The 16,188-nt window shown below is 46.0% G+C and overlaps 1 protein-coding gene across 1 annotated transcript in view; it reads left to right on the top strand.

Moving 5' to 3' along the window:
- The window catches only part of IQCB1 (IQ motif containing B1), an 82,914-nt gene extending 67,107 nt beyond the window's left edge, over window positions 1–15,807 (top strand). The window contains exons 13-14 of the mRNA XM_082262192.1: window positions 12,535–12,691; window positions 15,312–15,807. Of these exons, the coding sequence (XP_082118318.1) occupies window positions 12,535–12,691; window positions 15,312–15,544 (390 nt within the window). The 3' untranslated portion in view covers window positions 15,545–15,807. The remainder of the gene's footprint in view (window positions 1–12,534; window positions 12,692–15,311) is intronic.
- Window positions 15,808–16,188: the final 381 nt, after the last annotated feature.

The raw sequence follows: 16,188 nt of genomic DNA, 5'->3' as shown, positions 1-16,188 counted from the left end.
GCCGACCATCGGTACGTGTGTACGGGGCTTTAAAGTAACGCAGTGCTGTATTGCAAAGAAATGGCCTGGTCAGGAAGGGGGGTAAATCTTCCAGAGGTTAAGTGGTTAAAAAACAAAGCAATGTGATTGCTTTTCACAGTTGAGCAAATGAAGCGATTCCAGAAGCTCAATGTGCTGTTAGGATACAATACAGCAAAGACTATGATAGCTTCATTTCCTCCATGGAATGTTCTAATTAACGCATGGAAAACAAATTCTTCTCATACAGCAGCTGTGAGCCTGGAGATGCAATGTTCCAGTACAGGCGATCATTGATCTTCTGATCTCATAATTCTGTCACAGTTATTATGCCAGCCACACACACCAGTTTTCTATCTCTTGTTTGGGTTGGATCAGATGTATTAAATTGGATCAGAATGTTTTTAATATGTGGAAGCGTTTTTTCATGTTTTGCAATGGAAACCATTTTTATTTTTTTATTTTTTTTGTTAAGTTTTCCTTTTTCTAAAGCCCAAATTTTTTTTATTATGGAGTAGGGGGCAGTTTTTTTTTATGGCTCAGAAGATGAAGTTGGGAGGTGCTGGATGCAAAATTGGCTTTAACCACTTAAGCCCCGGAACATTTTACCCCCTTCCTGACCAGGGTTTTTTGCGATTTTTTTTTTTTTTTTTTTTTTTTTTTTTTTTTTACTGCGTGACTTTAACGGACAATTGCGCGGTCGTGCGACGCTGTACCTAAACGAATTTCACGTTCTTTTTTTCCCACAAACAGAGCTTTCTTTTGGTGGTATTTGATCACCTGTGCGATTTTTTGATCATGCGCTATAAACAAAAAAAGAGCGTAAATTTTGCAAAAATAACAATATTTTTCACTTTTTTTATATGAAATTCCCCCCAAAAAAAATATAAAAATCAAAATTTTTTAACATTTTCGACCAATTTGTTTTATGCTACATATGTTTGGTAAAAAAAAATCGCAAAAAGCGTATTTTGATTGGTTTGCGCAAAAGTTATCGCGTTTACTAACAAAGGGAAAGATTTTTGTCATTTTTGGTGTTTTTTTTTTTTTTTAACGAGTAATGGCGGCGATCTGTGATTTTTTTTTTTTTTTTTTTTTTGCGACATTGCGGTGGACAGATCGGACCCTTGACTGACATTTTTGACACTTTTGGGGGTACCAGTGACATTACTACAGTAATCAGTGCTAAAAATATGCACTGTTACTGTAAAAATGACACTGGCAGTGAAGGGGTTAACTGTATTGGACAGGGAGGGGTTAAGTGTGTCCTAGGGGCGTGATTCTAACTGTGATTGGACATGGCTACTAGTGTAAAAACAGAGATCAACGGTTCTACATAGTAGAACCGTCTGATCTCCATTTTTACACAGGGGAGAATGACAGGCGGCTTGTTTACATAAGCCGCCCACCTTTCTCCCGCTCTACCGACGATCGTAGTGTGACCGGCGGACATCGGGTCCGCCGGTCACACGCCCGCACTTCTCCGTGAACGAGCCGAGGCGGGCGCGCGCCCGCCCGCTATTGGCTCTAAAACCAGTGACAGGCGAGCGACGTAGACCTACGTCACTCTGCCTGGCCGGTGCTGATGGCCGCAGTAAATATACTGTGCGCAGTCGGCAACCGGTTAAAGCAAAACCTCCCTAAAAAAAAAAAAAAAAAAAAAAAAAAGTTCTGTATGCTTCTTTTTTTGTTTATAGTGCAGAAAAATAAATAAAAATTGCACAGGTGATCAAATACCACCAAAAGAAAGCTCTATTTGTGAGGGAAAAGGGACATCAATTTTATTTGGGCACGACCGCGCAATTGTCAATTAAAGTAAAGCAGTGCCGAAGCGCAACAAATGGCCTGGTCATTAAGAGGGTAAATCTTCCGGTCCAGAAGTGGTTAAGCTGCTGGGTTTGTTGGAGTCTTTTAGGTTTTTAATGAAGTAAATTAACTCAGGAATAATTTGTCTTTTTTATTGCAAAAGCTTCAGCAGATAGCTTTGAGAAAGCCGTGTCCCCACCGGGGAGATTCACCCTCTGATGACCATCATCACCGGGACAGAAAATGATGGGAAAACCAAAATATTACTGTTGTTTCTGGAGCCGGAACAAAAGGGAAATCTTCCAAGGGGGAGACCTGTTCTGGTGGCAATTGTCTAAGGATAAAATGTTTTAAATTAGTTAAATGATATACAGTCAGGTCCATAAATATTGGGACATCGACACAATTCTAATCTTTTTGGCTCTATACACCACCACAATGGATTTGGAATTAAACAAACAAGATGTGCTTTAACTGCAGACTGTCAGCTTTAATTTGAGGGTATTTACATCCAAATCAGGTGAAAGGTGTAGGAATTACAACAGTTTGTATATGTGCCTCCTACTTTTTAAGGGACCAAAAGTAATGGGACAATTGGCTGCTCAGCTGTCCCATGGCCAGGTGTGTGTTATTCCCTCATTATCCCATTTACAAGGAGCAGATAAAAGGTCCAGAGTTCATTTCAAGTGTGCTATTTGCACTTTGAATCTCTTGCTGTCAACTCTCAATATGAGATCCAAAGAGCTGTCACTATCAGTGAAGCAAGCCATCATTAGGCTGAAAAAAACAAAACAAACCCATCAGAGAGATAGCAAAAACATTAGGTGTGGCCAAATCAACGGTTTGGAACATCCTTAAAAAGAAAGAACGCACCGGTGAGCTCAGCAACACCAAAAGACCCGGAAGACCACGGAAAACAACTGTGGTGGATGACCGAAGAATTCTTTCCCTGGTGAAGAAAACACCCTTCACAACAGTTGGCCAGATCAAGATCACTCTCCAGGAGGTAGGTGTATGTGTGTCAGATCAAGAACACTCTCCAGGAGGTAGGTGTATGTGTGTCAGATCAAGAACACTCTCCAGGAGGTAGGTGTATGTGTGTCAGATCAAGAACCCTCTCCAGGAGGTAGGTGTATGTGTGTCAGATCAAGAACACTCTCCAGGAGGTAGGTGTATGTGTGTCAAAATCAACAATCAAGAGAAGACTTCACCAGAGTGAATACAGAGGGTTCACCACAAGATGTAAACCATTGGTGAGCCTCAAAAACAGGAAGGTCAGATTTGAGTTTGCCAAACAACATCTAAAAAAGCCTTCACAGTTCTGGAACAACATCCTATGGACAGATGAGACCAAGATCAACTTGTACCAGAGTGATGGGAAGAGAAGAGTATGGAGAAGGAAAGGAACTGCTCATGATCCAAAGCATACCACCTCATCAGTGAAGCATGGTGGTGGTAGTGTCATGGCGTGGGCATGTATGGCTGCCAATGGAACTGGTTCTCTTGTATTTATTGATGATGTGACTGCTGACAAAAGCAGCAGGATGAATTCTGAAGTGTTTCGGGAAATATTATCTGCTCATATTCAGCCAAATGCTTCAGAACTCATTGGACGGCGCTTCACAGTGCAGATGGACAATGACCCGAAGCATACTGCGAAAGCAACCAAAGAGTTTTTTAAGGGAAAGAAGTGGAATGTTATGCAATGGCCAAGTCAATCACCTGACCTGAATCCAATTGAGCATGCATTTCACTTGCTGAAGACAAAACTGAAGGGAAAATGCCCCAAGAACAAGCAGGAACTGAAGACAGTTGCAGTAGAGGCCTGGCAGAGCATCACCAGGGATGAAACCCAGCGTCTGGTGATGTCTATGCGTTCCAGACTTCAGGCTGTAATTGACTGCAAAGGATTTACAACCAATTATTAAAAAGTGAAAGTTTGATTTATGATTGTTAATCTGTCCCATTATTTTTGGTCCCTTAAAAAGTGGGAGGCACAAATTAAAGCTGAAAGTCTGCAGTTAAAGCACATCTTGTTTGTTTCATTTCAAATCCATTGTGGTGGTGTATAGAGCCAAATAGATTAGAATTGTATTGATGTCCCAATATTTATGGACCTGACTGTACATCACAGGCTGCAGCCTACCTCACATATTACCCCATGGAAGGGGTGTATAGTCATAAAATGTAAAGGGAGGGATAGGTGGCGCTGCCTGGGGGCAGGAAGGATGTAAACCTAATAAGTGAAAAGAAATTGTGTGAATCTGACAAATATCAATGATAGAAAGAATAAATAGAAATAAAGTGCTTGAGTGCAAAAGATATTTGCGCAAATATATATCATGAATATAAATTCAAGGAAAAGTGCTAGTGCTAAAAAATAAATTGACAGTGGCAAAAAAGTGACATCTGTGGAAAAATAATATATGAATGTGCATTAAAAACCTCTTAATCATTAAAAAATTCTAAATTTAAATAGAATTTATCAAAAAAAGGGAACGTATATATAAAAATAAGTCCATATGAAATGTTGATAATTTAATATGGCTTCTCCTATATATGCCCAGTATTAAAGACCTTGGATATATGGACCACGATCGCCAAATCACTCAGAAATCCATTCCCAGTGACCACAAGTGTGTAGAGATGGAAAATAACTCCTAGCGTAAATCCATAAAACATAAGTGGTTTATTTAGATAATACTGTATACTCACAAACAAACAGAAAATTTGAGCTGGTAAAAGCAAACAGTATTTCCGGAATGCCGTGCGTTCCACAGACCAGAAGTGTGCAAAGCGGAAGTGATCTAATGACGCTCTATGCGTTTCGTCGATGTGACATCATCAGGAGCAGCCTCTCCTCTGAGTTTATATAGGAGAAGCCATATTCAACCTGTGACTGATGCTCATTACACATGTAGGGGTTCTTCTCTCTGGTGAGTGCGGTCCTGGGAGAGAGGGGGAGCACGCGTGTGTTCATAGTCATGATTCACCACTGAAGATTGATTAATCACCGGCAATTTATTTAACCGCTTTACGACCGCTGCGGCAGGCAGCCACTCCTGCGTGAACCGCCGTAGGTATACATCGGTCAGGCGCCTGCAGCTCGGTCCCCGCCCCCACTCGGCAGCGGGGAAGCCGATGCACGGGGCAGGCAGCTCCGATTGCCACCTGACACCCGCGATCGCTCCCCGCTGTGAGAGAAGAACGGTCAGCTGTTGTAAACACAGCAGACCGTTGTTCTCTCTGGAATGATTACAGAGCTTCTGTGATCCTTCTATGTAGGAACACGGGTCTCTATGGTAATTTCACAAGCCACGCCCCCCCCCACAGTTAGAAACATGCCCCTAGGTACACATTTAACCCCTTGATCACCCACAGGGTTAACCCCTTCCCTGCCAATGGCATTATTACAGTGACAGTGCATATTTCTCTGTCGCTCATTGACAGACGCAGTCCTCTTGATTAATATCAGTAGGGTTATGCTGCCCTCTACAGGAGTAGGACTAGGCAGAAAGAAAACGTTCTGGCCACACCTTAGGGGCAGTCCCAGAGGGTATATCCTCTCTCTCCCTGCTACAGGATGTTAGTTTTTTTCTGTCTAGTCAGGAGTAAGGACCTAAGTTCCTTGCTGGGATCTTTGGTCTTGGCAAGATTTTTTTTTAGAAAAATTTTTTTAGGCAGCTTTTTTTCTCCAGTTGTTCCTGTGAGATCTTCAAGCAAGTATGCTGAAACTGGGCGACGGGCTGGATGTTGAGGTCCAGTGGTCACCCCAGTCAGCCTACGAGCGCGTGCAGGCCCTAGCTCCGCGCTGGGTCGGCCGCGACAGAGTCCCACTGGACGGGGACTGACCCTGCGAGTTAAACGTCTCGCCGGGACGCCGACGACCAGTTGGAAACTGAGTCACGGCGTCCGTATTGGTCGACAGCCCCCCCACCTCGGTGGAGAGGGGTTCTGTCAGGAGTTGGCGCCCGCCTGTTCCGGTATGGTGAGTAAAGATGTTCCCCCTCTCCCCCTGACGGGTTTGTGGGTGGACGCGGGCTCCTCCCTGGGATGATCGCACACTCATGATCCTGGATCCTCCCTCTATCCTATAACAGAGGAGACTTGGTTTGGGAGCTGACTATCGAAAGTCACTGTATGAGTGGGCACTGTAAAGGGAACATGACGGAAGTCAGTGGCTGGCATTACTGTTTGGATGGCCATGTAAGAAGGTGATCGCATCCTACCTTATACATAAGGTTGCAATTCAGGCCGATGCCTGTGCCTGGACTACCGCCATGCGCAGGCCGCCATCCTCCCGCAGGCCGCCATCCTCCCGCAGGCCGCACACCGCCTGCAGGCCGCACAGGCCAATAAACTACCTTCCGCAGGCCGCTGCCATCTTTCCACAGGGGCCGCCATCTTGGCATAGCCTCGTGTCTCCAGTATGGGGGCGGCCATTTTGGAAGTGACCAGCTACCTCGAGGAGTAGCATGGGAGGCGCCGGAAGGCGTGTAAAGGGGCGGAGCCGCCTCCTTTACCCGGGAAAAGGATCCAAAAGACTTCCTGTCTGTAAGAGACAGCGCTGAGAGCAGGTTGATAGAAACTTCTGTGCATCAGGTGGTGAGCCTTGGGGTCTCTCTCTCTGTGGGGTCCAAAGCAGGTAACACTGAGGGGCGCTGTTGCGCTGGGGGATTACAAAAAAAAAAGTTTTTTTCTTTGCAAATATTTTTTTGTTTGCTGGCAAGTGTCTTGGATTAATCATGGACCCTGCCACACATGTATCCCCACCTGATCCCCTCGAGGTGGCCGCAGGACCCTCCAGTGCCCCACTTGTAATTGATGCATTATCAGCAGTTTTGGAGTCTTTGGTATCCCGGGTGGAGGTGGCCTGTCAGGGACGGGGGGGCAAGAAAGCGACCCCCGCCTACCCCTATTTCATCTGACACTTCAGATACAGATTCTGAGCTTGTCACTGCAGCTGCAGGTCCCTCTGCTGGGGCTGCTGTCTCGGGTACGGTCTCCTCAGACAGTGAGGAGGACATTTCTGCCTCCGCCATAGCGCAAGAAGGAGCGTTGGTGGACGCACTAGTCATGTCTGTCCGGGAAACCTTAAATCTTGAGGTTACACCGGCAGAGGTAGCGGACACTGAAATTCCCTTTGGTACCAGCAAACCTACCAAAATGGCAAAGGTTTTTCCCTTGCCCAAATGTTTTGGTAATCTAATTAAAGAAGAATGGGATCGTCCGAAACGAACCCCTGCTATTTCCAAACGCATTACTAGACGCTATCCGTTTGAGGAATCCTTCCTTAAAAAATGGACGGTACCACCAGTGGTGGATTCACCGATTTCCAGACTAAATAAAGCCACTGTTATCCAGTTGGAGGACGCTCCGTCCTTTAGGGATCCGGTGGATCGAAAAGTGGAAGCGGAATCCCGCTCCATCTTTCCCGCTCCAAGGCTAAGCCCTCCAAAGCCCCTGCAGGGGGTTTCAAAGGGCGCTGGTCGGGTAAACAAAAGTCCGGCTCAGCCAAACCTGAAGATAAGACCCATACAGCCTGAAGGTGCGCCCCCACCCATCTCTGGGGTGGGGGGATGTCTTCACCGGTTTCCGGATCCATGGCTCGGTCGGGATACAAGATCGAGTTTCGATCACTTCTACCGGTGCGATTCTTCCCTTCCAACATTCGACTATCCCCGGATCGCTTAAGAGCTTTGCGGGGGGCAGTAATGGACTTGATGCAACAGGGAGCGGTAGTTTCTGTTCCTTGAGCAGAACGTTTTCAGGGGTTCTATTCGACCCTATTCACAATACCCAGAGAGGAGGGCAAGGTACGTCCAATTCTGGACTTAAGAGCACTCAATCTTTTTGTCCGGGTACAAGTATTCAAGATGGAATCCATCTGAACAGATCTGGGCCTAACTTTGGAGACATCCCTGGCAAGGGTGTGTCTCCTTACGGAGAAGCTTCGAAAGATTCAGTGAACGATTCGGATGTTACTGTCCGTCAACTGGTCTTCCCTTCGGATAAGGATCCTGGGACTGATGGTGGCCTTTTTAGAGGCAGTACCGTATGCCCAGTCTCATACCCGAATTCTCCAAAAGGTAATTTTTTCAAATGGAATCGGAATCCCGATTCTCTGGACAATCGGATCCGGTTGAGCGAGCGGACCAGGGAGTCTCTGGTCCGGTGGCTTCGGTCTCCGATGCTCAGCCAGGGGAAGTAATTTCTTCCGATAGAATCCAGGTTACCGATAAATTTATTGGAACTGAGAGCGATCAGATTTTGTCTGATTTACTGGATCGAGCAGCTTCAGGGGCTGTGCCTTCATTGGGGCACCCCGGGGGTGGATCTGTTGGCAGTTCGGCTCAACAGGAAGGTGCGGAGGTTTGTAGCCCGCTCCCGAGATCCTCGAGCGGACGCAGCAGACACGCTGGTTGCCCCGTGGGGACAGTATCAGCTACTGTATGTCTTCCCCCTTCTCAAGTTGCTGCCGAAACTTCTTTGCAGGATAGAGGTGGAGGGAATTCCAGTTATCCTGGTAGCTCCGGACTGGCCTCGTCGACCCGGGTACGCCGACTTGGGCAGGCTAGTCGCGGACGCTCCTTGGAGACTTCCTCTCAGGGAGTATCTGCGGTCTCAGGGACCGATCTTCCATCTTGCTTTACAATTGCTGGCTTTAACGGCCTGGCTATTGAGACTCAGGTGCTGAAGGACAAAGGATTGTCAACTTCAGTTATTCCTACTTTAATTAAAGCAAGGAAAGCGACTTCCAGAAAAGTCTATCATCGCACATGGAGGTCTTATGTTGGGTGGTGTGAATCCCTTAGATTTCCTCCACGTGCCTATTCGGTGACCCGAATCTTGGCTTTTCTGCAACATGGGGTTGAGCAGAAGCTGGCCTTGAGTACTGTCAAGGGTCAGGTTTCAGCGTTAGCAATTTTCTTTCAGAAACCTTTGGCTACCCACTCCTTGGTGCGGAATTTCATCCAGGGGGTGCGGCACTTGGCTCCGCAAGTGCGCACGCCCTTACCGCCCTGGGATCTTAATTTGGTGTTGTCGGTTCTTCAGAAACCTCCATTTGAAAATATCAGGGAGATTCCCTTGCTTACATTATCCCAGAAGGTGGCCTTCTTGGTGGCCATTACTTCTGCACGCAGGGTGTCAAAACTGGCCGCATTGTCCTGTCGTTCCCCATATCTGGTGGTTCATAGGGATAAGGTAGTTCTTCGTCCGAATCCATCCTTCCTTCCTAAGGTGGTTTCAGAGTTTCATCTGAATGAAGATATTGTGCTACCTTCCTTGTGTCCTAAGCCCAGTCATCCTCGGGAGTGTGCGTTACATTCCTTGGATGTGGTGCGGGCAATCAGGGTATACCTGAAGACTACGGAATCGTTTCGTAAAACGGATTCACTTTTTGTGATCATGGATGGCCCTAAAAAGGGGTTGCCTGCATCTGCCGCAACTATCTCCAAATGGATCAGACAGACGGTGGTACAGGCTTATTCTATTAAGGGTCGGAATCCTCCGTTCCCTGTTAAGGCGCACTCCACTCGGGCGCTCAGTGCTTCTTGGGCCTTCCGCCATCAGGCGTCAGTGGTCCAGGTTTGCAAGACGGCTACCTGGTCGTCGGTTCATACCTTTACAAAATTTTATAAAGTTGATGTGATGGCATCGTCGGATGCCTCTTTTGGCCGCAAGGTTTTGCAGGCCGCAATCTGAGGAGACCGGTGGTCTACCTCGAGGGTTTTTTTTTTCTGTTGGGATTTCAGTTGAGTCTCATCCTTTTGTCTGATGAGCCTTTAAGACTTCTAGTCGGCACCGGTTGGGCCTTCTGGATTTGAATTTTGATTTCTGTTATCCCACCCCTCATTTGTGGCACTGCTTTGGGACGTCCCGAGTTGATATTAATCAAGAGGACTGCGTCTGTCAATGAGCGACAGAGAAAAATGGATTTTTGTAAAATCTTACCGTAAAATCCTCTTCTCTTAAGCTCATTGACAGACGCAGTACCCGCCCCTCTATCATTGGGTTGGGTTAAATTCTCTGACACTGCTTTGTGACATAACTAACATCCTGTAGCAGGGAGAGAGAGGATATACCCTCTGGGACTGCCCCTAAGGTGTGGCCAGAACGTTTTCTTTCTGCCTAATCCTACTCCTGTAGAGGGCAGCATAACCCTACTGATATTAATCAAGAGGACTGCGTCTGTCAATGAGCTTAAGAGAAAAGGATTTTACGGTAAGATTTTACAAAAATCAATTTTTCTAGCACTGATTACTGTAGTAATATCACTGGTCCCCCCCCAAAAGTGTCAAAAATGTCAGTCGGGGTAAGATCTGTCCGCCGCAATGTCGCAGTCCCGCAATAAATCACAGATCACCGCCATAACTAGTAAAAAAAAAAAACTAATAAAAATTACATAAATGTTTCCCGTAGTTAGTAGACACGATACCTTTTGCGCAAACCAATAAAAATACGCTTATGTCGCTTTTTTTTGTTTATAGCGCAAAAAATAAATATTGCACAGGTGATCAAATACCACCAAAAGAAAGTTCTATTTGTGAGAAAAAAAAAGGACATCAATTTTGTTCGGGTGCAGTATCGCACGACCGCGCGATTGTCCCTTAAAATAACGCAGTGCCGAATCGCAAAATAAGGCCTGGTCATTAAGGGGGCAAATCCTTCCGGTCCAGAAGTGGTTAATTATCAACTTTCATACGAACTTATTTTTATATATACGTTCCCTTTTTTTGATGGATTCTATTTATATTTTGAATTTTTTTATTGATTAAGAAGTTTTTTTATGCACATTTATATAATTTTTTGCACAGATGTCACTTTTTTGATTTTTGTTTTCTCTTTTTTGGGTTATATATATATATATATATATATATATATATATATATATATATATATATATATATATATATTTAGCACTAGTACTTTAATTTGTTGCAATTTCTACTGCCTTTCCTCCTTTTCTTGAATTTATATTCTTTATATATCTTTTGCACACAAGCACTTTATTTCTATTTGTTCTTTCTATCATTGATAGTTGTCAGATTCACACAATTTCTTTTCACTTATTGGGTTTTACATCCTTCCTGGCCCCCAGGTAGTGCCACCTATCCCTCCCTTTACATTTTATTGTCTTAAGTGGGGTACACACTAGTAGAAAATTCCCGTCCGAGGTAAAATCGTACGATTTTCGGCTAGTGTGTACAAAACTTTCAGCAGCCGATGCTGAAATTTTCAACGAAAAAAACGGAGGGACAAACACCAAAATTTTTATCGTCCGTCCCCAGATGACCGATTTTCATTTAATGTGTATGCAGTACGTCCGCGAAAAATCGGATGCAAAATACCGCGCATGATCTGAAGTTGCTGACAACCCGGAAGTCTGGGAACAAATGTCCCAAAAATAAAAAATCAGGCGAGAAATTTAGTCAACATTATGCAGTGTCAACTAAAAACGGTAATGAACGCTGAGCAAGAGAGAGAAAAATCGGAGAATATTTTGTCCAATTTCCGTCAAGTGCGTATGGGCCTTAACCACTTGCCGACCGCCGCGCGACTATTTACGTCGGCAGTCGGCCCCTCACAGGCAAAGTGACGTAGTACTACGTCGCTAGCCTGGGAGGCTCTAGGGAGCGAGTGCGCGCTGCTGGAGGCGCGCTCCCGCTCGCTCTTGGACCCCCCCGCGCGCGTGTGACCGGCGGACCCGATGTAATGTAAACAAAGCTGCCTGTCATTCTCCCCTGTGTAACACCAGGGATCATACTGTCCTGCTATGTAGGACCGTAGATCTCTGCTGTTACATCACAAGCCACATCCAATCACAGTTAGAATCACGCCCCTAGGGATACACTTAACTCCTCCCTCTCCAATAAAGTTAACCCCTTCCCTGCCAGTGCCTTTTTTACAGTAACAGTGCATATTTATAGCACTGATTACTGTAGAAATGTCACTGGTAACCCCAAAAGTGTCAAAAATGTCAGTCAAGGGTCCGATCTGTCCGCCGCAATGTCGCAGTACCGCAAAAAAAAAAAACCCGCAGATCGCCGCCATTACTCGTTAAAAAAAAACAAAACAATAAAAATGACAAAAATCTTTCCCTTAGTAAACGCAATAACTTTTGCACAAACCAATCAAAATACGCTTTTTTCGTTTTTTCTTTTTTTTTTTTTTTACCATAGCAGAAAACAAATTGGCCTAAAATGTTAAAAAATTTTGATTTTTACATTTTTTTGGGGGGGGGGAATTTCATATAAAAAAAAAAATGTGAAAAATATTATTTTTGCAAAATTGTCGCTCTTTTTTTGTTTATAGCGCATGATCAAAAAATCGCACAGGTGATCAAATACCATCAAAAGAAAGCTCTTTTTGTGGGGAAAAAAGGATGTCAAATTCGTTTAGGTACAGCGCCGCACGACCGCACAATTGTCCGTTAAATTCACGCAGTGCCGAATGGCAAAATAGGCCCTGGTCAGGAAGGGGGTAAAATCTTCCGGGGCTTAAGTGGTTAAGGATGATTCACTTACTTTGGAAAGATTTAGTCACTTCCTGTTGTGTCTGTGAACATTTGGAATGTTTTGTGATCACCTAGATTTGTCATATTAGAGCCAGAGTGGAGTTCGGCGGATGCGATGATGATATTGTTGTAATACAAATTATTTTTTCAATAAAAGTTTGTAATAGAATATTGTTGTATGTTCCCTTCAGACCCAGCAGAGGGCGCCAGAACAAAGCCAAGAGCTGCACATTGCTGTTCAGGAGAAGTTGGGGCAGTTTCTACTGAAGAGGAAGCAGGAGCAGAGAGCCGAGCAACGCCGAGAGGCCCTTCTGGCCCAGATCAACACTGATATTAATATGCTGATGGGTACGGTCACCTGATTTGTTTAGAAAAAAAAAAAAAAAGATCTAACTTTGCGAAGTACTGTTCACATCATCATAAGGACAGGTACACGTCATTGCCATTATAATGAGGCTTCTGTAAATATTTTAAAGGCTAAGTCCATCATTTGCAAAAAAAATAATGAATGCACATACGTTTGCAGAGAAAAAAAGAAATGCATTCATTTTTTTTTTTCTTTTGTAAATGAGCCTGCAAAGCATTGCACCTATGATCACTGGATGGCGGGTGCAATGCCAGGCTCCTGCAGACTCTTCCTCCTGCTCTCTTTCTGTACAGAGGTACAGGCTTGCAGTTGGAAAGCTGAAGAAATTCTCCATGGACTCAAGTTCCATTAGGAACTACTAGTCCTCTACTGCGATCTCTGTGAAAGAATGACTTTGCTGTGCGGGTGTAACACGGTGCAAAGGGTGGAGTTAGACTTTAATAGATGTGGGCACAGAAATCTCTGCAAATGCTGTGGACACTATGGCATAGATACGGTGGGGGATAAAGGGGGTCCAAATCTTCCCCTCAGTGCATGTGTGGCACAACAGTTAGGTGGTAGCACTGGAAGTGTTGCAAACATGTTGTTCGCTCCTGCTGGGTTCCCAGGTCCCAACTCTGTGACTGCCCATCCCCCTGCCAGTGCAGCAATCAGCATGTTTCCAGACGGGGTTGTTGCAGGTGATGCAGAGCCAAGGGAAGCTTCCCTGGGCTCCTTTATGATGCTGGGGGGGGGGGGGGGGGGGCTGTCAATAATCCCTTCACTTGCTGTGCTGCATCTGATGTCTGGTGGGGACAGGGGGGGGGATTTGTACTAGGGACCATCAGGATTTGTTAGAAGTGCTGTATTAGAGGTTAGTGGGGGGGGGGGTGTAGATTTGTGCTCGGAGAGGGGAATTTGGGGTGAGGGCAAACATTTGTGTTGGAAGAAGAGATTTGGGCCGGGGGGGGGGGGGGGGGGGAGTCAAAGATTTGTGTTGGGAAAGTTGAACCCCACTCCCCACAGAAAAAAATTGTCAGCCCAGGAATCGCACCGCGATGTGTGGGCAGTGTGATCTGAGCCATTCATTTGTACGGCTCAAACTGCACCAAATCTACACAAAAAAGGTGCAGGACTCTTTTTTTTTTTTTTTTCAGCACTGGAATCATAAGTGGTTGCATAAGTGTTCACACCTATGCTTTCCGATTCTGCCAATTGCACTGCGTTTTGCAAACCGTTTTGGGGTGTCGTTGACTTAAAGCGGAGTCCCAGCCCGGGGGGGGGGGGGGGGGGGTTAAAAGTCAGCAGTTACAAAAACTGTTGCTGCTAAACTGTTAATATATGAGCACTTACCTGTCCAGGGAGCCCGTGATGTCGGCACCCAAAGCCCCCCCATTAGCTCTGAGTGCGGGGGCCGGCATCCTTACAAAGGAAACAGGAAGTGACGCCTTGCGGCTTCACAGCTTGTTTCCTACTGCGCATGCGCGAGACGCTGCGCTTTCTGAATGGTCCCGCTGTCTTCTGGGACCTCTTTGTGTCTCCCAGAAGGCAGCAGGGGGAAGGAGGAGGGGCTGCAAATGACGTAGGTCGCCGCGGCGCCCTTAGATGGAAGTGGGTACCAGTTTTTGACAGGTATCCGCTCCTCCCCTCCCAAAAGGTGCCAAATGTGGCACCGGAGGGGGGAGGAGCAGTAAAGCTGAGCTTCCATATTTGGGTGGAACTCCGCTTTACCATTGACACCCCCTGCGGTTCGCATGAATGAATGCATATATGGAAACGGAGCCTTAGCCCCCCATTCACAGCGGTGCGGCTTGTCATGCGATTTGACAGGTCCAAATTGCATGACAAGTTACACCCTATTGTCGGCAATGGATTTGTTCGAATAAGCGCTGACTTTGCAGTGCCGCGCTGATTTGGATTTTGGCAATTTCAGGTGTAACTTGCATAGACATCGGTGCATGAAGGCTCACAAATGTTAGCCAAGTCGCACCTGACGTTGCACTGACATGGGATTTTGAAATTGTGAGATTTCAAGTGAAGTCGCAAAATTTCATTCAGATTTGGTGTAAACGGGGGCTTTGGCTCGGTTCACTCTTGCCCGCAATCTGCAGGCTGGTTGCGGATGCAGGGATCACACCTGATCCCGCCCCTGCAACCAACCATAGCCAAATCACACTGTTCCTATGTTCATTCTGAATGGCACCCCTGCATATTTAAACGTGTTTGTGGGTGAGGGAATTGCAAGGAAATCGCATGGTCAAAAAGACCAACGCAGTTTCCTTGCGGCTGCATTTTTTTAAAGAAGCATGCACCTTTTTTTCTGCGGGAATAGGCTGCCGTTCCCCAGCAAACGCAGGCTGCACGCCCCGCACTACTGTGCACCAAGCCTTACTGTATATAACAGTATTACTGTTATGAGGTGCTAGGCCTGTACCAGCCAGCAGAGATCGTACCCATTTCGCAGAGATCGCACCCTCTTCATCAGGGCTGGTAGGGAGTTGGTGTCCTTTTGGGAATAGCTGCATTGCCCTTTGATTTAGTTGCAGCAGCCATGCAGCCCAGATGCTTATTGCAAATTATTTTTTCCACTCCCTGAATGAGGTGCCGATTTGTGTTTTTCAGGGGCCCCCAGCTTAAAAGAAGCCACGGAGAAAGACATTGATCTTTTCACCAGCAGATCCGTCCCTGTGGCCTTGAAGGCCAAGCAGAGTCACAGCACCATGCTGAAACGCAGCCGCTGGCCCTGGTGGAAGAAGCTGAGCGACGAGTTTGTTGAGGAGGATGACAGCTTTGCAAGCAACATCCCCGACCTGGACCACGGTATAATATTTATCGCTGGAAGCAAAAAGCCGTAGTGACCACACCCACCCCCCGCCATTCAACTGTCCAACTTCATGACATCTGTCCTAGATTACCAAGAGGAATGACTTGTCTGACATGACAGGCAAACCGAGATATTCAAACCCCAAATTCCTGCACATCAGCTTATAGAAATGAGAGTGGAATTCTAGTGAGCATGATACTTCTAACGCTAATGGGCAACGGGCAAACCCCCTTATCAAATATCTATATCAGTAGTCTCCAAACTGCTGCCCCATAAAAGTGGCCCTTTCCTTGCCTTAATAGCTGGTACTATTCCTCCCACTGACACCAATGATGGGGCACTATTCCTCCTACTGACACCAATGATGGGGCACTATTCCTCCCACTGACACCAAGGATGGAGCACTATTCCTCCCACTGACACCAAGGATAGTGCACTATTCCTCCCACAGACACCAAGGATTGGCCACTATTCCTCCCACAGACACCAATGATGGGAGATTATTCCTCCCACAGACACCAATGATGGGACATTATTCCTCCCACAGACACCAATGATGGGACACTATTCCTCCCACTGACACCAATGATGGGACACTATTCCTCCCACTGACACCAATGATGGGGCACTATTCCTTCCACTGACACTAATGATGGGGCACTATTCCGACACCAA

The sequence above is a fragment of the Pelophylax lessonae genome (assembly GCF_965119305.1).
Source record: "Pelophylax lessonae genome assembly, chromosome: 6".
In the NCBI taxonomy this organism is placed as follows: Eukaryota; Metazoa; Chordata; class Amphibia; order Anura; family Ranidae; genus Pelophylax; species Pelophylax lessonae.
This window is presented reverse-complemented; position numbering and strand designations above follow the sequence as displayed.